The sequence below is a fragment of the Nannospalax galili genome, unplaced genomic scaffold (genome assembly GCF_000622305.1).
Source record: "Nannospalax galili isolate Female #2095 unplaced genomic scaffold, S.galili_v1.0 scaffold9, whole genome shotgun sequence".
Classification (NCBI taxonomy): Eukaryota; Metazoa; Chordata; class Mammalia; order Rodentia; family Spalacidae; genus Nannospalax; species Nannospalax galili.
In genome coordinates this window covers 3,238,147-3,262,667 of record NW_008360332.1, presented here as the reverse complement: position 1 = coordinate 3,262,667, position 24,521 = coordinate 3,238,147, and the positions used below count along the sequence as shown (strand labels likewise).

The 24,521-nt window shown below is 37.5% G+C and overlaps 1 protein-coding gene across 20 annotated transcripts in view; it reads right to left on the bottom strand.

The window, feature by feature from the left end:
* Adgrl2 (adhesion G protein-coupled receptor L2) overlaps positions 1-24,521 on the bottom strand; it is a 189,784-nt gene that overhangs the window by 29,169 nt on the left and 136,094 nt on the right. For 13 of the 20 annotated variants that reach the window (XM_029560259.1, XM_029560264.1, XM_008826219.3 and 10 more), the window contains exons 5-10: positions 18,194-18,994; positions 12,100-12,393; positions 11,454-11,557; positions 10,435-10,620; positions 9,678-9,716; positions 6,763-6,946 (exon numbers count right to left, since the gene is read on the bottom strand). In XM_029560259.1, the coding sequence (XP_029416119.1) occupies positions 6,763-6,946; positions 9,678-9,716; positions 10,435-10,620; positions 11,454-11,557; positions 12,100-12,393; positions 18,194-18,994 (1,608 nt within the window). Of the gene's footprint in view, positions 1-6,762; positions 6,947-9,677; positions 9,717-10,434; positions 10,621-11,453; positions 11,558-12,099; positions 12,394-18,193; positions 18,995-19,909; positions 19,929-24,521 lie in introns of those variants that run through there. The other 7 variants (XM_029560275.1, XM_029560267.1, XM_029560261.1 and 4 more) reach the window with 2 other exon arrangements.

Here is a 24,521-nt window from a genome sequence, read left to right as displayed (position 1 = left end):
CTTTACAAAATAATAGGTAAAATAGAAAAACTCCCTGAGCAGAGAAGGGTTATGTTATCAATGATTCTATGTCCCAAACTGGCATCACAGACAGTGAAACACTCATTTTAAAGTAGAGTGATCCTTACAATATGTTATATTTACTACCATCCTAGATTGCAAGGAAACAGTAACATAATTTGCAGTAAATGCAATTAGCAAGTAGATCATTATATAATGATCTTATATTTCAACTAATGAATCTGCTACTTCTTTCAAAAATCAATCTATGAATGGAGTTTAATTCCAATAAAAATTCCAACAAGATCTTGTGAGTACATGTGACAAATTGACTTCAAAATTCATGTACATGAAATGCATCGAAAAGCAGCCAAGACAATTCCCTGAGGACAGAGTAGAAGACTCAAAAGATACTACTAGTTTTTACAACAAAACAGTACAAAGCACAAACAGAAAATACTAGACCCCACAAAGATGCCAGCAAGTGTGGAAACCTGAGAGACGAGAGAGACATCTTTCCAAATCACTGGAAAAAGTAACACATTACACACTAACAAAGGTATAGAGAGAATTGGTTATTCATACGGAAAAAAAATCAGGTTAGTTGTTTCAATTGTATAGTACAATAAAAATAAACTTTAGACTAAAGACAAGTGGAAAAACACAAAGCTTGATCACTGAAAGTATAACATCCTTATAAACTCAGAGAAAGAGGATGCCAAAATACCAACACTATAATTGAAACTGGTAAATTTCACAATAACCACTGGTAACAAAACCTCCATCTGCTCAAGGGTCTTTTCCTTTATTCCTATTATTTTATGAATAATTTCATTATTATATAAAAGGATACCTTTACAAAGGCTAAAGAGGAAAGGCATAAGCAGTATTTTTAAACTATACAGTCACCGAAGAATTAGTGGCCAGAATGCATAGAAAAGCACAAAGAAATGGGAAAACAAGAAAATGTCGAAGAAAAGAAAAGCGTAAAATAATCAGTAGATGGGGGTGGAGAGATGGCTCAATGAGTAAGGGCAGGTGCTGCTATTCTGGAAGACTGGGTTTGGTTCCCACATCAGATGGCTCACAAATGCCTGAAACTCCTGTTCCAGGGAATCCACGCCCTCTTCTGAGTCCACGGGCACCTGCAGTCACGTGCACATACACCCCCACACAGACATTCACCCACACACCTAATTATAAATACTATGAATAAAGTTTTAAATAATCAGGGGATTTCAAAATTGAAACAGTAATGTTAGGGATCAATCCAAATTGACCAGATTTAAAAAACTGATGTCTATGATGTGTTGGGAAAAGATTGTGCTGACAGTGTTATTGGGCTTACTAGAGAGAATGGAAATTGAAAAAACGAAGTTAGAAAAAAAAAATTGTATTTAGTAAAATTGGTGATCAGCATGTTATATCACCCAAGAATGTGCTTTTAGGATATGTATATGTGTGTCTGGAAACACGGACAGTCTGAACAATAAGATAGATGAAAATCTTCAGTTCAGCTTTCCTTACATCAGTCAAAACCAGGAAGGCACTAACGTGACTCTCAGAATACTTAAACTGTGGTATATTCTTAAATCAAATGAATGAACTAGAGACACATGTCAGAATATAAAAATGTGAAAATTGTAACTATAAGGAAAAAAACCTCAATGACATTTTTAATATGAAATCACTAATGTTAAAAACATAAAAATTATTATATATATGCACCCTGCCAAATAAAGTTTTAGAAGTCTTTTAAAAAATATTTTATTTATTATTTTGATTTTATGTGTTATCAAGTGTATTGCCTGCATGTAGGCGGGTGCTTCAATGATTTGTAATGTCCAAGGAGGTCAAAAGAGGGTGCTGGACCCCCTGGAACTAGAGTTTATGGATGGTTGTTAGCCACCATGTGGGTGCTGGGAATGGAACCTGGGTCTTCTGCAAGAGCTCTTAACCACTGAGCCATCTCTCTAGCCCCTAGAAGTCGATCAAGAGTGGAGCTCAGTCAGGAGTTGGAGGCCAGCTTGGACGACATATGCAAAATACATGCAAAAATAAAGCTAAACATTTAAGTAGTAAAAAAAATAGATTAGAGGTGATAATCTGATCTCTCATGGAGAATATTCATCATCAACTTTATTACCCGAGGAACATCCATATTATCTCTATTAACTGAGGCGAATACAGTAAAAATATCACCATGTGTCTCAGCCCGGTGGCTGGTGCAGATATTTGTATTCCTCTCTATATCCAGTGTGAATGAACTGGCACAAGACTCAGCCCACGGACTTCTACAAGTGGACAGACTTAGACCATTCAGAGCCATCCTGGGCCTCATTCATAGTCAGTGATATAGGCAAGAATTTTAGTTTGTTTTTTGTCCTAATCGTTCTTTCGATCTCATCTGGAAGCACTATCTGCAGTGAGGCGGGAGAAATCAGTGCAGGAGAGCCTGCCTCCAAGAAGGATGACCTGGAGAACTGCTGCGTTCTAGGTAAGAGGCTTCTCTGTCAGCCTAGGTCCCGGGGGGAAAATAGTATAGAAGTTCGGAAGAGAGGAAGCAGAGCTAGCTCCTGCCCACATAGCAGGAAATGGTCCAGCCTCCTGCCCACATGGCAGGAAAAAAGAATAAACTTCACTTGTGAACCATTCGGACTTTTAAAGCTGTGCTATCACTAAGTCTAAAGTGACAGCGAAAGATCATACTGGCTACTAAGCCATTCTGCAAACAAATGACAAGAAATTTTCTAATGGATGGAACAGACCTAGCACACCTAAACCATCTAATTAATCTTAATGCCACAAGGAAAGACAATGGACCATTAAGTGCCTTGTGGTGTTATCCAACAGAAAATTCATGGGGGAACAATATTAAACCCGACCTGATCAAGTCTCTAGATCTAGTTAGTGTATCAAACACAGACGAATGATGCACCAGGGGTGAAATAAGCCAAACTCAGAATGTGGAAAATTTGATAGGACGAGTCACCCTCCTCATTTCCCTAATAAAACAGAAAGGTTTTCAAAATATTTAGTCTTTTAATTAAAGGAGACTCAACCAGCATATTGAATAGACTTATTTATATATTTTTTCAAATAAATTAACTGGTTCACAAATCTAAATGTGCACACATCACCTTCTGAACTTATGAACAGGAAAAGCATCCTTATAACTCATTAATCAAAAAGCAATTGAGCTACCGCAAAAGAAATGAACGAAAACTTTATAAAAAGACGAGCAAATAGGTATCAAACACATGCAAAGAACTCATCAATTAAATGATGCTTAGTAGCTGGGCATACTATAATCCTAGCACTCTGGAGGCTTAGGATGGAGGGTAAGAGTTAGGGGTCTCATAAACTATACAGGAGGCCCTGTCTCAATCACACCACCAGAAAAGTAAAGACGTTACTTGGTAAGGACAGAAATATAAAACAACACAATGAGATGTTGACATAAATTTCTGAGAAGGCTAAAAGGGAAAAAAGACTCTCAGAAAGGATGTGGACCAAGTGGAATTCTTTCCCATCACTGCTTTTGGAAACCACTGCAAAAAAGAAAGGCCCCAAGGTGGAAATAATCCAAATGCTTGAAATGTGAACTCATGCACAAAGGTTGGTAGTATTTCCTTAAAATGGCACAGCACAGAGCAACACAAAAGACTTGACTACTGGCATTCCTTCTAAATGGGGAAAACTCCACATTAATTAACACAGGAGAAGTAAGAAAAAAAAGTAGAAGTCAAAATCTACAGAAAGCCAACCACAGCAAGGGTATCCTGGGGTAGAGGTGGGGGAGGACAGCCTTTGGAAAATAAAATGCTGACCATGCTAATGATTATATGGGGAACATTTGTTCAAAGCCCAGCCGACTGTACACTTGAATTATTACCTCTCAGTATAAACTACATCTCACAGTTGCCTGCAGACACCATCACCATACAACTACACTACTTTTATGGGGCTGAATATTGGATGGGTAAATCATGCTGTGAAGTTAAATTGAGAAGTCACTAAGGAAGGAAATTCAACTTTTAAAATAATTTAGGACATTGTAAACATGATCCAACTTTATATACAAGCTTCAAAACTATGAGGACACAAAGGGATATCAGCTATTGGTGTGTGTGTGTGTGTGTGTGTGTGTGTGTGTGTGTGTGTAAGAAGACAAGTCCCAGAGCTAGAGAGTTAGCCTAGCAGTTAAGAGCACCTGCTGTTCTTGCAGAAGATCCGGTTCAAATCCCAGCACCTACATGGCAGCTAACATCCATCCATAACTCCAGTTCAGGGGATCTAATGCTCTCTTCGGTCCTCTGGGGGCACTGGTTGACACAGATGCACTTACACACATGCAAGCATAATACTCAAACACACGAAATAAAAATAAATAAATCAATCAAAAAAAAAATTTTTTGAGAGAAGCCAATTCCCAGAGGAAAACCAAGTGTTTTCTTTATGCTAAAAAACAGATGGCTCACTGGTTAAGAGCACTAGCTGCTCTTTCAAGGACCCAGGTGTGGTTCCCAGCACCCACATGGCAGCTGACAATCATCCATAACTCTAGCTCCAAGGGATCTGACACCCTCTTCTGGCTTCTGCAGGCATTGCATACACCAGAGATGCACTTACATACACGCAGGTAAAACACTCATACATATAAATTAAAAAGAATAAAATATTTTTAAAATATACTATTTCTTTTCACAAAATAGTTTCTGCAATTAGAAATAAAAAAGACCTAACCAGCTAGAAACACAGAAAGCGACTTAAATGTTGATCATTTTGGCATAATAAGCCTATAGACACAATCAGTCCCAAGCATTGTTTAGATATTTCAGTAAAAACATACTATACTATAAAACAGTATCATTCATTAAGTCTTTTAATGTAACAGGTAAAATCTTAACAGGAAGAGTAATCTTTTCAAACTTGGAAAATGTATTAAGAAAATCATACTCCCAGACATTTTAATTTTCAGAGTATGTCTTGAAATGAGTTTTAAAAATCTGAGTGGCATAATAAAACCATGTTCTACACCTAGTCAAGGTTTTGCAAAAGATGGTAGAGTTTAACAATTCTATCAATTTTCATGCATATTTATAAGAGAAGACATTTTTAGATGTTTTTGTTGTTTGTTTTAAAAAACAGAAAAACTTTCAGAAAAAATTGGAAAACAAACACGTTACAATAATATGTCATGTTAAGTAATTCTTTCCAGGACTCATTCTCTAAGAGGGCCAAGTCCTCGCCCCTCAGTGCTTAGGGAGTATGCCAGTGGATACATCTGTGTAGGGGTCAATGTGTATCTGAGCATTTTATTCAATCAGCAATTAAGCTAACCTCAACACTAATGACACTTTGGGGGTTGGATTTTATTCATTTGTTATGACTAAACTATATGAACGCAGTCTTTATCTCAGATCAGGACAAGTACATCATTTTGACTTCATTTATGTTAAAATTACTGAGCAATTTATCACTTCTACACCTCAGAACAAATTTTAAATATTTCATTTCTGTTGAAAAATTCACACATATAAAATAAACTTGAGGTTTTAAATTTAGGTGTCATGATTTGATTTATGCCCATTTTTCTCCATACACCTCTTTTAAGCATTTGTTACAATGCAGTCCTACAGCAGCAGGCGTGATATGGCAAGGGGACATGGCTTTCCAGGAAGAAGCGGCATTCAATCTTGGCTTCCCTAAAGACATTAGCATGTCTTTGATGGAAGACTTAGTAGTCTGTGTTCTTTATAGGTTTTTTTTTTTTAAACCACTTATGCTTGGGTGCCTTTAATATATATAAATATGAAATTTCATCCAAATTAAACCTCACGAAATAATTGTCAATTCTAAACTGGTGATAGTTAAAGTAATTAAAATTTTACTTTCTTCTAAGTATTCTCTAAAGTGAATTTCAGACTCTATATCTAGTGGCGATCTGTGAAACATGGATATTCTATACTATCAAAGATATTTATTAAACAGCTCTTTTAAGAGGAAGAGAAAGACATATTCTCAAGTAGCCCAGGCTACCTCAATATTGCTATGTAGCCAAGGCTGGCTTTCGCCCCTGTTCCTTCTATTTTCACATCCCTGTTTCTACAGGGATGGTATGCTTCACCACCTCCTGGTTTATGTGGTGCTGGGGAATGAAACCCAGGGCTCTGTGCATGCTAGATGAGCACTCTACAACTGAGATAGTCCCAGATATTGTTTCTCGAGTCAGGGTCCCACCAGGGTGTTCTTGAACTCACAGTTCTCTGCCTCAGTCTCCCAAGTGCTGATACTACAGGTGTGAGCCTTCATTCTTGGCTACTGACTATCTCTTGACTGAAGGAAGTTGTGTTTAATATTCAGTCCACTCAAGTTTTATGAGTTAAAATATTTGACTAGGAGAACATATCTCATAAAGTAATTTAAATTCATTAGGAATGTGTTATAAAAATGGAAAAGCCTTCACTACATTCACACACCAAGCACTTTCATTACTTAAGCAATCCATATTCTAGCATTTAAGTGCTCTTAGGCTTTTTTACTGTAATGATTTCTCAATTGGAAAACTCACACATACTAATAAAACCAACTTTTAAGAAGATATAGGAAAAATTTTGGCTTATGTATTACTTTTATTAAATATGCTCAATAAATGCTTTTCCAGACAAAAACATTACTTAACAAAACTGGTAAAAAATGGAAACTTCCTTTTCTCCAACATCTGTCTTACAAATAAAACGTGACCATAGATTCACTCACCAATATTTTCTGTGGGCATTGAGACTCTGGTTGGTTCCAAGAGATTGTCTGCTAGGACAAAGGCGCCTTCTTCCAATGTATCCAGGAGCATTGTTGCTGTGTGTGCTTGCTCAGAAGAATTCATGTGTTTCCAGGATTCCAAGGCTTCTGGTCTCAGAAGGTTGTCCACTGTGTCAACAATTGCCTACATCCATTAGAAAACTATCATTAGTTTTGACTGCTTCTAGAACCCAGGGGACTGCCAAGCGTGACAACTGTGATGTTTATCTGTCATGATGTTTTACTCTTCTTTCAAGACAGAATTAACACCTAGACAACATGTGACTTGGTCAACTGGAAGTCTGCCCAACTCTTCACGATAGCACTAACTAAAGATTAGCTGCCTGCTGTTTGATTATAAGGTGTCTGTGTAGAAAGGCGGCTTAGTTTTTCTGTTTTCTGAGGAGAGACTCTTACATGTGTGGTCACAACTATTACAGTCACCCTATTTGTAACTTAGAAATCAAATGTTCTAAGTAAAAACCACAATGTCTCTGGTGTAGGTTAATGTCTGCACCTGAAACTGCAGTTGTACTGGTTTTTGAACCCAAACTAAAACAAGTAAAATTGTGCCTTATAGGCATTGTTTATTCACTATCAATTTAAAAAAAAAAAAGGTAGTTATAATGTTTGGAGCTATTTGTGCTTATTTTCACGCTTCCAATCACCTACCCAGCTAAAAAACACTTGTGAGTATACCACCTTAATGAGGAATAGTCTGCTTTTAAAGAAATCAAGAAAACAGGTAAAATATTTCAAGGCTATACTGATAATTTAAGGAAAGTAAAATCATATAAAGGGTTTATAAATATCTAATATGCAAATATTCATTGATGTAGGTCTAATTTATTACCATGCAAAATAACATCAAATAAAACTATAACCCAGGAGACCAATCAATTGAACGGAAGCTTTATACTGACTATGCCGTGCTTAGGCCTTGAGTGTGCTAGACCTTAGTGAGTGGGACAGCTGAAATCATTGTTTGTCATAATATACCATTAAGCCCATATATAAATTGTTGTGATCTATTGGTTAATCACGGAGGAAAAAGAACATATTATACGGAGAACAGCAATGAAAACTGTTACTCTGAGGCACTGTATTGAAAAGGGGCAAAGTTGTTTGAGGCTACTGTCAGAGTAAGATTAATTAGCTTAATCCATCTTAATATCCTCGTTCTGTCTGCCTTGTGAGCCACCACAGCCTCCCTGGCAGGTGGAAGGTAGTTCCAAGCAGCATTAAGGGCTCTTTTCTCTTTCTAATAGGAGACGGAATAGTCAAAATGCTCACACGAACACTTCTGCAGCCAACAACTAGAGTGGAACAGGAATTGGTCTGCTGAGGACGGATTCATTAGTCACCAAGAAATACAGACCAGAGCCTCTAATCTAAGTTACAAATGAATCCTCTGTAGGAAAGTAGAAACTCACTTCATTTGCATAGTGTAAGTCAGCTCCTCATTTGTAATTTAAGGAGGCTTATTAGTCTTGTCTGAACAGAGCAGCTCATTTGAGAGATACTGAAAATGACACTGGTCAGAAATTAAGGTCATATTGAGACTTAGTGTGTGTACACATACCTCGCTGACAGCAGGCCTTCATTAATTTGAGACGCTCCTTATTTATTACCACTGTACTTCTCAGGTGGGAGCAGAATTATCATTAGCCAGAATTATCATCTTCCTGAAGTGGTCTTGCCAAAGGCGGGGGTCGGGTGGGGGAAAATCAACTCTTGGCTCAATGAGATCATATCCTGGGCAATGCAGCAACTCCTACATGCCTTTCATTAACACACACCTTAAAGGTGATCCGAATATTTTAGTTTCGGTTAGCCTATAGAATTGTTAACAGTTATTTCTTTACTCCAATTAAACAGGTTAAAGGGGTCTCCAAACATTACTACCTGAAAAGAAAAAAGGCTTTTGTTCCGCCTTTCTTTGTAAAGTTTTCAGGCCAAAGGATGTCACTTAATAACTAGTGCCACGCTCTTCTTCCCACCTAAGACCATGCCAACCAAGTTAATGATGGTTCAGCTTTTGAGTAACTTCTACAAAAGTTCTTTTGTTTGGTGTCTCAGTATGTGAATTTGTTCTTTAAGGTTTGATTTACTATGGTGATGCACCTAGAAAAGTAAGGCTAGGAAAATCCTATCCCCGACACCTCCAAAGAAAGGAACTTCTAAGCTATGGAGCAAAAATAGATTGTCATGTAAGGTTTCTGATCTGGCACACAGAGGCAGTGTGGCATGATTGTACGGAGAGCCTCAGCATGCTTCCTATTACTTTAACACGCCAGGAGGAAATGCCAGGCGTAACACAGGGGCACCTCTCTGCTCCCACCGTCTGATAAAACCTCCCCTGGAACACACACTAGAATCCCTGGCAGTGCCCACGTCTGGTCACCTGTGCTCATACCACCGATTCTAGAAACGACTCCTACCCTGTCGAGGCCAAAGCCCACTTTGTAGTATACCCATAGATAAAGCAGTGATTTTTTTTCATGCACATATATTACGTCCATACAGTCTTTGATAGGATAAACTGCCGAGATTATATCAGAGCTGTTTTAAATTGTTTAATCCGCAGAGATGTCAAAGACAAAGGGACTATCTGCTTACTTTCCAATTCAGAGGGTATTTCATTAAAATGCTTATACTTTTGGATCAATGGGAAAACAACAGAAGTTAGTATAAAATAAATCATTTGCTTATTCCGAGAGTAATATACCTGTGAAAAGCCATTATTTGTACAGCTGATATGGGGCACATTATATAATTATCAAAGACTGAAACGCATTGGGTCATGCAGCAAGATGACATAAGCGTGGCAGGCAGCCGAAGAAGGGGAAAAGCAGGGTGACAGCATGGGGAGATACCTTAAGGTAAGCCCTGCATGTCTTCTCTCGTTTTTGGAGCTTTTAAGTAAAAGAAAAGAAAACCAGAGGTTAGATTTTATCTGCTGAAGAAAGAGGAAAGAGTCCTCAGAAATGAAGTTGGTGTTCCAGAGTTCAAAGTTTGCTACACACAAATATCCCCTGTGTGTCTGAACAATGACACTAACCACACCAAAGTTGTCTATTTGCAGTTTTAAGTCCTGTTTCTATTAAGCCTATATATTAAAAAAAATTTTTCAAAGCAGAAAAGGAGATAAAAATATATACCATGGTAAAAAAAAAAAAAAAAAAGAAAAAAAAAAGTCCACTTATATGCAACAGAGTCTAGATTCAAGTGAACCTGACACAGACACAGCGTGGTTTGTATCAGCAAATCAGTCTTTTCTTGGGAAGAAAAACTAGAGGTACTGATAAAACATATTTAACATGTTTCACCAATAAGGAACATCCACTACATAACGTGATTACTCCCAAGAGCAAATGAAAAATTCCAAAGTGAGCATACTAGTGACAATGGGATGGATGACAGCGTCACTGAATGAAATCTCTGCGGTGAGTCCTATCATTCATAACTTCAGGGAGAGGAGAATGTTGCTTTTTTCTGAACTGGAATTTTTCCTGGAGGAAATGAGTCAAGTAAGTTCTGTTCTAAGTGTCTGTCTGGGGCGTTTGGCAGCCAGGTGTTGACGAGCAGACAGTGACACACAGGGTCCCTTTCCAGCTGCAGCAGAACTCCTACCTTGTTATAACTCCGTCCAGCAGAATCCTTCTCACTGGGCTTCAGCTCCTGCAGCTGTGCATCTAGGATATCCACCAACTGCTCCATCAGCCTCACGGAGGAACTCACGTCCCCTGCAAACACTGGCCCTTTGGTGTGTTTGGCCAGTTCATTGGCAAGACCAGCAGCATTTTCTCCACTTCTGATCTGAAAAATGACAATCTGTGTTATCTTGGTGAACTTCCCTCTTCTCTCTGTGGCTTTTAGTCTCTGTAAGTACCTCTGTTGTGGTGGGAAAAAAAAGTTTTTGCAAATATGTCAAAATCTGCAACTAATTGAGACCAATAACTTTCTCTTCATCTCAGAAGATTAAAGGCTTTTAGATCCCCAACACACAAAACCAGACACTTAAAAGAAACACAGGCGGAGGAGGGAAGACATCTTTTAAAACAATTCTTTTACAGTCGGCTTCCATTTCACTGGACCTATTTTAAATTTTTATTTATTCCAGTGATTTGCAATTTACATCAGAAGGTAATCCTGTGACACTGAGGGTTAGTACCTGAGGTGTGCGTTTCAGAACGCGAATGAGGAGAGGATAAACGACTCTGTGTTACAATGCAGTACTAAAGGCACCGATGTCTTTTTAGGGTCATTTTCACTCCTGTCACAATCACATGTGATACAAACATCTGTTTGCATTCTGTGGCTTCAGTTGCAAACTTAATAACACTTGATTTATTGGGCCAATGCACTATTTGTCTTATGAACATCAAAGAAACGGAACAAACTAAATGTGAATGAAATTAAACGAGTATGTATTTGTTAAACAGCTCGACACAGAAAACAGCATACCCCAAAACACATGTGACTTTCAGTGAATAGTTCACAGACAAAGTTATGCATAATTTCTTTTTTTTTACTTTTATTCTGAACAAAGAGCAGTGGAGCTGGGTTTAACACAGAACACTAAGTTATTTATGTTAGAAGAACTTCAAGCCCTAAATCACCAACACATTACATTAAACGTTCCAACCTACCTTCTGAGCCAGCTGATTCACCCAGTGTGAGGTGCAGTTGCTAAGATCGGGGCCCTTCGGGTTCCATGTTCCGGTGGAAACCATGCAGAGATAGGAGGCTGTTCCTAACAACAGATGCAGAAAACGATGGTGACATTGAAACCATTTTTCTGCAAGCATTTGGAAAACCAACTATGATGGTCCTAGACCGTGTGTCAAATTTTGAATAAAGGCTAATGGAAGTAGCTCAGAAAAGCTGACCAAGGTACCACACAATGCAGTGTGAACAGTAAATATACAGTCAGCACAGAAGCATCAGACATTTACAGCAAACAAACAAAAAGCCCTTGGTTTTTCCTGGGACTCATCCATAAAGAGTTATAAAGAGAAAAACAGCTGGAGGGGAGCTTCGCTAGGTCCCTGGGCAAAAAACCCGGTTAGACTTAGGTCTTTGAGATAGAAAGAGAATACGGTGCCTGATGGTTAAGCGACTTTTACAGTTAAAAAAAAAACCCCTTAAGATGTCTAAAGAGGCTTTATTAGCAATATAACAAAAATGATAAAATTGGCTACTGTAAATATCTCCTTCAAATAAAACCACATCAGTGTCTTTCAGAACGTACTTACTAAACTTACAAATGTAGTCATGGTATTGTACAGGAAATACCTCTTGTTCCTTTGGGACATGGTCGTTCAACCATCATTCCCCTTTGTGTCTGAGGCCACTTTATTCCCCTCGCATCTAACGCTTCGCAGAATCTCTCTGGCAGGGGAAAAATATTTGTTACAGGAGGAATTTTGGTTGTAGAAACCGCTGGAGGTGGCTTTGTCCCTTTGCTTCCTTCCTGGGATCCAGCTAGAGTGGTGCTCACAGGGCCTCTCTGGGAAGTAGTGCTTGTGGTTGAAACTGTGGTTTTGGGCAGCTCAGCTGAAGAAGTTATTGTCACAGCTGTGGTAGGCACTATGAAAAAAAAATGAGTGTATTAATCTCAAACAAACACTCATGCTTCCCAACGGTACACATGTGAATGTGTGCACGCAGATGGTCACACAACACACACACACACACACACACACACACATGCACACCCTACCTTCACCCATCCTTATGCCCCCAGATCAACAAACAAATTAAATTACAGTAGGGAAGAAGGAAAAAAAAAATCTCTTCAATTTATTCATATGACTAAAAGATGGTACTCTAGGCTAGATTATAAAGTTCTCAATGAAACACTTGGCAGTGTGATTTAAGTGTAATTTCATCATAAAGTTTCTGAAGAAGTGAAGGAAAATCCTATTATACAAACACTCAATAAACAAATTCAAAAGATCAAAAAAGTCTGAAAATTATGGATAATTAGGATGATAAAAAGATTTAAAGTCACCCACTCTACATCCTGCAGGAAAATAAACACAGTGACATCTTTCTACTCAGCAGACACTCTTGCTTAAGAGATTTTTGAGCATGGCTGATTAGATCCGAACAGAAAATATGTTTGGCAAGCTTATGTTGTTTTGGTCAGGAAATAACTCAGGCTTTAGCATATTTACTTTGAAAGGTAGGCATGAAGTCCCAGAGTGATAATGCAATCTTTTATCAAGATAAAACCTTAGAACAGATCCAAACTAGGGCAAAGTCAAACTCCAATATTTCACTGACCCTTAGCAGAACACATTAAAAGAACCATGTTACACATTTCAAAACAACCAAAAATTGTTTTAGAAAATGTTGATTTTGCCCTCTAATATTATTTTCAAACAGTTAAAACAACTCGGTTTAGAAAACCAGAGTCCAATATTGTCTCCATTAATTACTATTTAATGAATTTAAGGACCCGCCTAAATCCTGTCAGCAAAATCTGTTACAAAATATCCCAAATTACCCATTTTATAGGTATTTATAGATTTACTGTTAAAATTTACATATAGGATGGCTCAGATGTAAATTGCTGAGTACACAAATTATTTTTACATTATAAAAATGTTAACTTTGATGTACTTGAAAAGCATCTTAATGAAACCCATTACTATGTACACTGATTCAAAAAACCATTAACTTACTTTGTTGTGATTATACACAAGAAATAAGCTGCAACATTAAAACTTATTAGAAAACAAGTTCAAATTACCACTAGTATGTTTAATAATTTAAATTCTGTCCCATAAATATTTATCTCAACAATTGAGAAAATGCTAAGCTTAGAGATTTTTTTGAGTAACAAAGGTCTTGTTACCATTAAATACATGATACTTGTGTTCTTCCATCCCCCTCCCCTCTCAATAAGGCACTTTTAAAATGTGTTTTATTTCCAAGGAACAAATGACTAGTGGTATGAGACGCATCTATGTATGTCAGTCAAATAACATACCTAGCCAGCTGCTGCAGGAAAGTATTCAAACCTGTCTATCTTCATCTAGAAAGCACTCGCCTGACATCTTGTTAAACCTCTGTAATTTTCTTTTGATTACAATGCAGCTAGCTTTCAGTGCTTTCTCAATTAACATTTGTCAAAAGCATCACAATCTTTAGTGAAAGTGTCAAATGACTGGCTCTGAAAGTTTTAAAGGGGGACTGTGCGTGCAGGGGAAGAAAGGGGGGAAAGGGCAGAACAAAATGGTTCAGTGTTACACTGTATCCCTTGACACTGTCCTAATGAGTACACTGAAATGTGTATTAATACTGCAATTACAGACTGTTAGTTAAGTGTCGGTAATGACTCATAATAACTAAGTCAATGTAGACCATGTGACCTCCATTAGGTTCACAAAACCTCACGTAACATGCTACTGCTTGCTTTTATTTGTCAATATACCTTGATACTTCCTCATCAGTAGACCATGCAAACACTTTGAAAAGAAGTCTAAAATGAATATACCCGTTCTACAAGGGTACTTTAGGACTGCAGAAAAGCAAACGCAGTTGACAAAACCTAATACTTAGAGAACAAAGAGAATTGGTGGATTTGAGAAGACTGAAATTTAGCAATACTTTAAGGCAAGAATTTTTGTTTTAATGTTAAAGCTAGAAAGGGGTATTTCTAAAAATGATTCTCTCTCTCCACAGGTGGACGCAAATGCCAGTAGGGCATCCGGTAATGCTGATCTCTATTCAGCATTCATGGCCAGATGTCATGAATCAGTCAGAGATCCACAGATCACCTTATTTAAGGCTTTACCACAGCGCAAATAGCAGGCACAAAATCATCTTCCTTTCAGATATGCGCAAAGCTAGCCATAGAGAAGCTAAGTGATTTGTTTAAGGGCTCCTGGCTGTACTCCTCTTAAGTGTTTGATCTTATCTAAGTAAAATTATTTTCAAAGACTAAGAAAGTACAGCATCCTAAAAGCAACTTGCACTTATATGAGAAATATGAGAAAATCAAGTTTCATTACGGAAGTGGTAAAAGGCCCGAGTCTGAGAACGCCTTCTTTAGGAGTAGCAGAAAAGAGAATTATAGCTTGAAGACCAACCCTTTTTTCCAAGGTTTTGTTTATCAGCGTATCCTATCAACCATCCATGGAGACTGACTTAGTGCTCTGCCTACCATGATTTGAGTGACACCTAAGAGGCAGTGCTGAATGAATCGTATCGACTAGGTCCCCATGAAGATGTTAATAAGCACAGACATGTTCAGTTCACTATGATAGCATTTTCCAAGAACTTAGTCTGTATTGCCAGGTTCTTTGGCTTCAAGGAGTTTGAGAACAATATCCAAGTCTGAAAAGAGCAATATCTCTCTTACCCATGTCCAAGAACTCACCCACTGTTCACTGAATGTACTCCAGCTAGAGTGAGTCTGTAAGCTGGTAAGGCAAAAATGCATATTCATTAAATTTACCCTCATTTAATGTCTAAAAGCACCAGTCATCATAGGAAGAGAAATTACCACCAGGGGAAAGATGTTCAGGAAATACATGTGCGTACTGAATATTTGGTAAATAAAACAAAACTGGCTCTCTTGCTAAAAACAAAGTGTCCCTCATTTTACAGAGTTCACGGTCAATACTACATAAATATTTGGAAGTGAGGACACTCCATTTTGTTGATAGTGTTTGGGAGATCAAACCTGTAAGCAGATTAATAAATATGAAGTTGTCCGAAGATTGAGCGATGGAGAGTTAAAGGACTTTTCTGAAGCCAGTTCTAGAGAGGGAGAAAGGGAAAAGGGAAAAAATGGAGTAGTTCAGGAGGACAGAAAATGACTTGTATGAGAACAAAAAGCTCAGAGATGCTAAATATTAGATAAAACGTATTTTAATTATCAGGGGATAGAAATAATATGTCATTAGAAACTGAAGAGGCTTGGATGAATAACAGAGAGGAATGTGGGAACTGGAGAGCTCGGCGGAGCCGCAATGCACATGGAAAGGACAGATGACTTCTCTGCACCCTTCACACCTTTGGCTACACGGCCACAAGACTGGCTGGTTTTCCTTTCCCTTTGTGTTCTTTTGAAACAAAATCTTGCTATACACTCCAGGTTGTTCTTAAATTCTCTGGCCTCTGCTTCTTAAGGACTCAGTCTATTAAAACCTAAGGTTTAGTCAGATAAGCCAATCACCGGTTTATGGAAAGCAAAGACCTAATTCGACTCCTCTGGTTGCCCTGTCTTACCAGTTTCTCGGATCTTGCTTCTGCAGATCTGACAGTGCCATCGTTTTTTGACCTTTATCTATTGTCCAGGCCAGCTCTGTGACACCCCCTGCCCCCACCTCAGGCATATACAGAACACACATCTCAGAAGCAAGAAACAGGTCGCTACAAGCCTAAGCAGATCAATTATAAAGAGTGAGAATCAGAATTGGGTCAAACAGCAGCTAGAAAAATTAGGTCAAGTAAAATGTTTTATTACTTAGGGTTTAATAAGGGGTCAATATGAATTTTTATGTTCTGGGAATATGTAAGGGTAACTATTTGGAAAGTAAAACACGGTCTCAGGACACTCACTTGCTGTTTGTGTCATTTCAAAGTTGGCAACTGTTCTTTCCAAAACCCAAGTAAATTACTAAAGCCTTTTTCATCGGAATTGCACCGAAATATTTACTAGCATTCCCATCACACATGGAGAACGGCATCGTGACGATATGCTTTGAAGGAAGTGGATGGGTAATTACGTCACGATCTATACTGTGGTCTCCCCTTCCATCCTCTGCTGCCTGATTATGAATTTACCGTTTTTAAGCATTTTCTTTCTTCTTTTCTTTTCCTAATGAGAGGAAAAGATTTACTGCCACCCAAGACAAATGTAGCAGTTGTCAGGGTAGCACAGGCTACAAAAAGGTTAACAGGGGATCAATACAATTTTAGCCAATGCCTTAAGCTTGTCAATGCCTGGAGTCTGCCTTTAAGAGAGGCCTGCAGGATTAAAGACAAATAGCTTTTAGAAAAAGTCAGATGCATAGGAGATCGTGAACTCCTAACCTCAAGAGTAAACAGACATTATACACTAAAACAAATGACTGAAGATACAATCAGTAAGCATTTTATGCTGTAAAAGATGTCACCACTGACAATTTAGCAATAGATACCGCTTTCACAGTTTTAATCCGAAAAACTCCAGGCACACATGGAGTCATTTAGACCAAAAGGAGCCCTGTACTGTCAGCATATCATGGGTCTTCTTATTTTATGACTGAAATTTAAAACCTACTTTGGTACTCTATGAAGATCCAAATTAGAAATTCAGTTACAAAAGTCTCTAATTTCCCCCTTTGAGGTCCTGACTATAGGACAGTATTTAGAATCCATTACTAGCATATCTTAAATTGACTGTATGTTTATGTGTATGAGTTCATTTAAGAGTGTGCACTGCTTTAACAGAAGGGTATGCTTTACTTTGCTGAAAAGACTAACTTCATCACAACGAACTTTGCCATTTCTATAATTTTGAGTAACTTACTAACTTAAAAATTCCAATTAACTCAGTGAATTGAAATATTAATTCGTATTTTAAACCCACAAACATCCTTATTGAAATGGAAAAGACATAGTACAAACTCTAAGATAACACACTAACAGGTTACTCTTTTATCTATGAGGTAACCTTGTTTTATAAAATATTAATTTAATTTACACTCAGAACCCATTTCTCACAGAACTGAAACAATTTGATAAATTAAAATATATTCCTAGAAGTTTAGCACTACTTTCTATGTGATGACCCTTCTCAAAAATACCTTCAGTATCAAAACAATGCTGACAGGATTATCACAAGTCATCATTTGAAACCATTAAAGTAGAGTCTGTGTTGCAGTTACAGTTACAGAAACAAACACTTAAAACTATCATTAATTTATCAGGAAATGAAAATGTGTAATTTTACATAATGGATGAGGAAGAAGTTTAAAGGCTTCCTCTCCTACCCCGGGCGCAGAAGCCACAACTTCAAAAAACATATCCCTAGCACTGCATGTCAATGTTGTCTTCCAGTGTTCTAACCCATTTCCCTTAACCCTTCCCACCAAGAAGTGAGATGGTCTGTTCATAGACTGCAGTCAATTCAGAATACAGGTAGAGAAAAATGTAACAGGTTTGTAGTTATTATATTTTTAGCAATAAAAACTAAATTTAAATGTTAAAGGCAACATTTAAATGAAGAAATTCAGTAAAAGAAAATTGAGCCAAACCAGGTCCAAATATGCCTGACCATCCTTTGTGATTCACTAAGAGAAAAGGAGAAAACAGTGGAAAAAAAATCCAGAAGTCATTTGAAAGTGAGCAGCTCTGAAATCTCAAAGCACTCACAAACAAACATTCTTACCTTGGGCAGGATCGGGTGGACCAAATTCCAGAGAATATCGTAAAATAAAGTTGTTGTTCCAGACGTAGAGTTGGTTATCTCTCGGATTGTAATCCACTGCAGCAATGTACTGGTACTGGTTGGGGAAGGGCACATCAACATACTCCCCCCGGCTCAAGCGTGTGTTGTAAATGTAATCGATGACATTCTTGCCCGTTTCACTTTCATTGTCTTGGTACACAGACCTGACCACATAGAGAACTCCACAGATCATGAACGCATTGGATGCCGCACGCTTGTCATACGTGGTCTCCCAAGTTGCTTCGAATCGAAGAGTGTAAGGGTTCAGTTGGCTGATCACTATCATGCCATTGTTTTGCTCGGTGGCATAAATGACCCATAAGCCATTTTCATCCACAGCCAGGTCGATATCCGTCTTCCCTCCCCATCTATAGGGTGACGTATCATGGTAGTTGGCATAGTTGATGATGGCTTCTCCACTCTTAATTCTAGTCCTCAAGTCAAATTTCACAATATTCCTCGTTCTTTCTTTGTTAAAGAAGACAGCACCATCATACACCACAAATCCAGTACCATCTACGCGATTCGGAAGTTTATATGTTGTTGTCTGGCGGCTGTTTTGGAAGTCTTCTATAGAAGCAAATTCTATTAAAGTATCAGTACGATAGGGAGTCCAGGGCATGAAATAAATTTTATCTGCAGCCTGAAGAGGGTCCTTGCACCAAGCACCTGCCTTTTGCTCCGCTTCGTATATACATGGGGAGTCCACAATTGCTTTCAAGGTCCCAGGACACACAAAAACTGACAGTCATAGAAAAGAGACAAGAAGTAAGCCAAGTTAGGAAGAGACACGGGCAGGCAAACATATCGTTGATCACAAATCAAAAGATGAAATGTGTTTTATTAAGCATTCAACTTTTCTCAAAAGTTGTAAGTAACATGGTCTAGCCTTCTTTTCCAAAGTTACTGTAATCAGTGTACTAGCACACCCAGTGGCTGGTATTTCTCATTTAAAAATTACAAACCTATATATAAGATCACTCGTAACTGAGTTGAGAATGTACCTGTCCAAACTGTGTTTTCAGTCTTATAATTTGGTAATATAAGCTTCAAACACTGAGTTGTGCTTAACAGTAGATAAAAGCATTTTATTCCATCCCAAACTTTATACCTTCCAACCCCTAACCCACCTTTAAGCATCCCCAAAGTAAAGCCACAAATAAGGCAAATAAAATAGAAAACAATGTTTAGACTGATTTGGAATTTTCTATGGGAGTTACAGGTGCTTCAAAAGGTAAAGAGTATAAATCTTGGGAAAATGCAATCAGAAGCAGAGAAAAGTAAAGACAAAGGAAGAAAGTGACAGGACCAGGAGTCCCTGTAACCATGGCATGCTATGGAGAGGGTTCTGGAAGCCAGGCAAGATGACACTTCAATAACAAGAAAATATCTAAGGGTGTCAAAGAAAGAGATAGAGGGTAAAAAAGAAACACTGGAAGGGCCGGCCCCCTTCGCAGATTCGAGAGTTTTAACCCCATCGCCAGATTTGGCTGCCATGTAATTTCACTGTAAACAGTTGACTTCTTTATGAGGTGCATTTATGAGATCCTGCTGATCACTTTAACACAGGAGTGTTGTAGGGAAGGGGAGGGAGGAGGTTCACATCCATAAGGCACATAACAGGGATCTGGGGTTGAGACCGTAGACGTTATTTACCTTTTTGCTCCACTTCTATTTTAAGCATCGGAAGAAAAATAAAAATAAAAAAAGGTGCAAGGGAAAAAGAAAAAAGATTAAAAATAAATTGACTATTAGTCTAAGATTGAACTCGTAACAGATGCTAAATTTAGGAAGAATAAGGAGTTGCACTACTTTGGACAAAGAGAAACACAGGAAACCTAGCAAGAGAGAGACTCTAACGTTACATAAAAGAACACGGATCAATCACTCGAGTAGATTAAGGAGGCAACACAAATAAGTCAGCATGTTGCTTCAGTTCGTGAACCTGAATAAATAATGACTCTCCACTAATGCATGCTCTTGTACATACTCATGCCCAGCTTTCTGATCATGTTTCCCTTTATCTATGCACAATATGGACATAAAGGCATGCACAGGTGTACCGTCTCCATCTAGTTTATCTGAGCTCCATTATCAAATTGACTTTAATTACATAAACATGACAGGAAAATACATTTTTAAGAATGGCAACTTATTTTTGGAGTTTAGGTCAAATTTAACAAAAATTGATATGGCTACATTTTACCAAACATTTAGATAAGAATAAATATATAATTATACATCAGTACATTTCAATTATTGTTCTAATATTTCCTATTTCTAGGAAAATTCATTATTAACCATTAAAAAAATGCCTCCTTTTCAGGAATATAGAAATTTCCCCTCGGCCCCAATAGGGATTTTGAAGGGTTAGATAATGACCATTAAGAAATAGCAAATTTACTTGAGTTTGCATATAATTTATATTACAAAATTCTAATTTAATTTTATATCATATATAAACTTGTAATATTAACTGTATAAAAAAAGTAAGCAAAATACATACAAGGGAAAAGCAAGCACAGAAGGCAAGGGGAGAAAGGAAGAAAGAGTTGTGGTTAGCTCAGTACGACATTGTCTACCATCACATCTTTAAACAGAAAGCAAGCTAGCATGCAACATATGGAGCATTCACAGCAAGTACCTTGATTCCACAGACCCCATAAAAGGGAAACGTGTTCAAGACGCAAACCTGATTAGTAGAGCTCTGAGACTTGGGGGGTGGGGCTGGGGGGAGGGGGTGCACTACAAGTTTAAAGAAGTGTATTATTCACTTAGGAAGGTGCAAACAAGAAGCTTCTTGATAAACTGTCTTCTCATAATGAAGACCCATAAAATGCTATTTTTAGGTTATGTGTAGGCTTTGAAGTATGTTGACTGAATTTCATAAAATGACTCCACTGACGGCTGTTTCTCATGCTTTCCTCTTAAAAAGCATTAGAGTGTGCTACTACACACCTCCAAACTGATTACTCAGAGCGTAGCTGCATGTTTTATTAAGATTTCAGCTTGATTAATTTTTTCCAGAATTACAATTATTCCTTGAGATTAAATATTGACCTTTTGGAACTCCTTTGGGGAGAAACATATCACATAAACATTTTGGGGTGGGGGGGTCATAGTAACAGCATATACCTTTCTACATTAAGCCACAACCTGCTTAACCAACACAGTCTATTTAACTACTTTCAGGAAACATACTTGTTCTAAAATGTGTCATTCTGGCTACACGTGGTACACAGGAGATGCAGTGCCACTGCCTTAGAAATAGCAGTTGTTTAGAAACCACTTGTCCTAAAATGACTCTCTTGGTTAAGGAGTGCACTGTACCTGCTTAGAATCAATAATGGAGGGGCATGGTGGAAGAATGAGGTAAGAGAAATCATTACTGTGGATGCTGCTCAGACTATTTATAGAGAGCTGTACTGTTCCTAAAGGAAAAGGATGACTTTACTACCATAAAGCAATTCAATGTAAATGATGGGAATAATATCTTCTACAATGTTCACTTATTTAAAAGAGAACTTTAAAGCAAGTTCAATAAAAGATGCAGGAGACACATTTTATTTTGTCCATTCACTAAAAATTATTGGATTTTATTTATTTGATTCACTAAAATTACATTGCAGCTACTGAGCAAAATATAAAATAGAAGTCTTCATTTATTTATGATTTAAACCGTATCATTTAGAAAGGAAAAAAATGGATATGAATTTTATACAATTTGTAATTCCAATGAAAACTGAGAAATAATAACCAAAGGTTAAAAAAATAAGTAAAATCTATAATGAATGGATTTTTTTAAAACACAAGAAATCTCTATATAAAGATTTCTATGAAACCCAAAAGGACTGACAATGTCAGATAGGCCAATTTCTACCAACCAGAATATAAAAACACAATAAAATTAACAATAATCAGCATTCTTAATCACATATCAAATATATACAACTTGTCTTAAGAGACAATATGGATTAACTTACAAAATACATTTAGTGTTTCTATGGATCAAACACACAAATACATAACCCACCAACATTAGCAGATCTCTCTCAATATGCAAGACAGGAAACTGACCCCAACTGACCCAGCCTACATACTCTGTATCTGAAGTGACACACTATTTCATTTGAAATAATCTCACATATGTATTCGTTAATGGCAATTTAATTAGTCAACACAAATGAACTTGTAGGTAACATTGGGATGTAATTGTTATATACTGTGGCAATTTGAAATAAGTAGGTGCATCAATTCCTAGTGAAGTTCTAGTCTGTCCAATCTTGTTTTTTTCCTCCAAGGTCCTACAACTTTTCTTAAACATGCCAACATGCAATTCCTAACATCTTATACACAATAAAGAATGCCCTGTATACCTGCGATTTTGATACAGGTGTTATCTGGACAAGTGCAAAATGTCACATAGAATGCACGTGCTTGTTTATAAAGGAAAACAGAACAGAGGCATTTCTAATGTTCTCTCTAATGTTTTTATGTCTTCCAAAGTCCAAAATCGTAGACATTTTCTAAAGTTGTTTAGAATAGAATGAAGCAGTTTGGGGTATATGAATTCCTGGAATATTTCCTATGGATAGAAACTGGCATCTTATCCAATGATGACACTTTTTATCTGCTATGTAACCTGTGAAGGGGGTATGTAAATGCTACAGAAATACATTATTAAAACATGGGAGAGTGAAAACTGGGTCCATAAAATAAAAGCAAATTTGAGGAAAGGATTTATCAAAACAGGAGGATGAAAAAAAGATGAGAACCAGGAAAAAGAAGGATCCACATAAAGTTAGAGTAATCTAAAAAAGCTCTGCATTAAATTTTAATATGAGTTGCAATCATATATAGTGTGTCACTACTGTACGGTACATAGGAATTAAATTATTTCTATTCTTTAGCAAGGAGTCATTCAAAAAGAAAAAAAAATAGACTTATTTCTGCCTCTTGCAAACATCTAGAAAGGTAACAGCAAATTAATGGCTGGGCATATATATATATATATATGTTTTTTTGAAGAACAAAAACTTAAAAAAAAAAAAAAGCAAATACTTCTCTGGAATAGCTATTTGAGTTCAGTGCACAATGTACTGTACTTCTGGAGAACTGAAAAAGTAAAATTTTCAAAGTTAGATGTTCCAGAAGATATCCACATTTTCCTCTCTTTAACAGCACAAGAAATTACTTAAAAGAGTCTGAAAATAATATTTGCTTAATACTGTTCTTAGTGTCTTAGACTAGGTTACAGGAACTGGTTGCAGAGAGAGACACAACTCTTGGCAGCTCTGACTGATTCCACTGTTTGGGAATGGATGCTGCATTCCTTGTCTAATTTGAGGACAGAAACCAAGCTGAATTCAACTGAGAGGGACTTCGTGGAACAAAATTTTGGTTAGCTCAAAAGAATGCCAAGTTCCTTTAGTGGCTCAGGACAATGATTAACTACAGCCACCAACACTACACAGGAGAAATGGTAAAAAAGCTCGGTGCACTCAGTGGGCTTCCAGTCCTACAAATGGTATAGAAAATACTGAAAACATAAAGAGCATCCACTTCACGGCAACACAGGAACACAGAGCAGAGATGAGAAGGAAAAGATAATCTGTGTTTGGCCTTTAACTGACACCGCACATACCAAAAATCAATTATCAAAATTGTGGCAGCGAGAACAGAGTGTGTTGTCGTCTCATTGGACCTGGCTTATCTACCAGAATTTGGTCTTTTGGTGTTTGTATGTTTGAGATGGGGGTCTCACTATGTTGCCCAGGTTGGCCTCAAATCCTAGGCTCAAACCATCTGCCTCAGTTTCTCCCAAGGAGCTGGGACTACAGGTGTATACCATAGCAGCCAGCTGTCTCAAATCAGTAAAAGGGCTAGTATGCAACACTTTTACTTCAAGCGCCTCTAACGTGACATTATTTATTTTTTTTCAATCTACAAAGCAAAGAAAAATGCACTTCCAAACTAGCTTGTGAAAATTAGCAAATATCTTTTATCGGAAATGTTAAGCCCCCCCGCCCCGCCCCAATTCAATGTAGGAAGTATGACAAACATGTTTCAAAATTGGAAGGAAAATACAGAGTATCAGCGTGTTCACTGAAGCCTACCTATAAAATTTTCAATCGAATTTTAACCACTCCTCTGTGAGGTCTTATGCAATTTTTGTCTGATTCATTGCTAGCCTTTTGTTTTGTTTTGTTGTTTTGTTTTGTTTCGGGATTCAGATTTCATCTCTGAACCTGGTAAAGAGCCGGAAGGA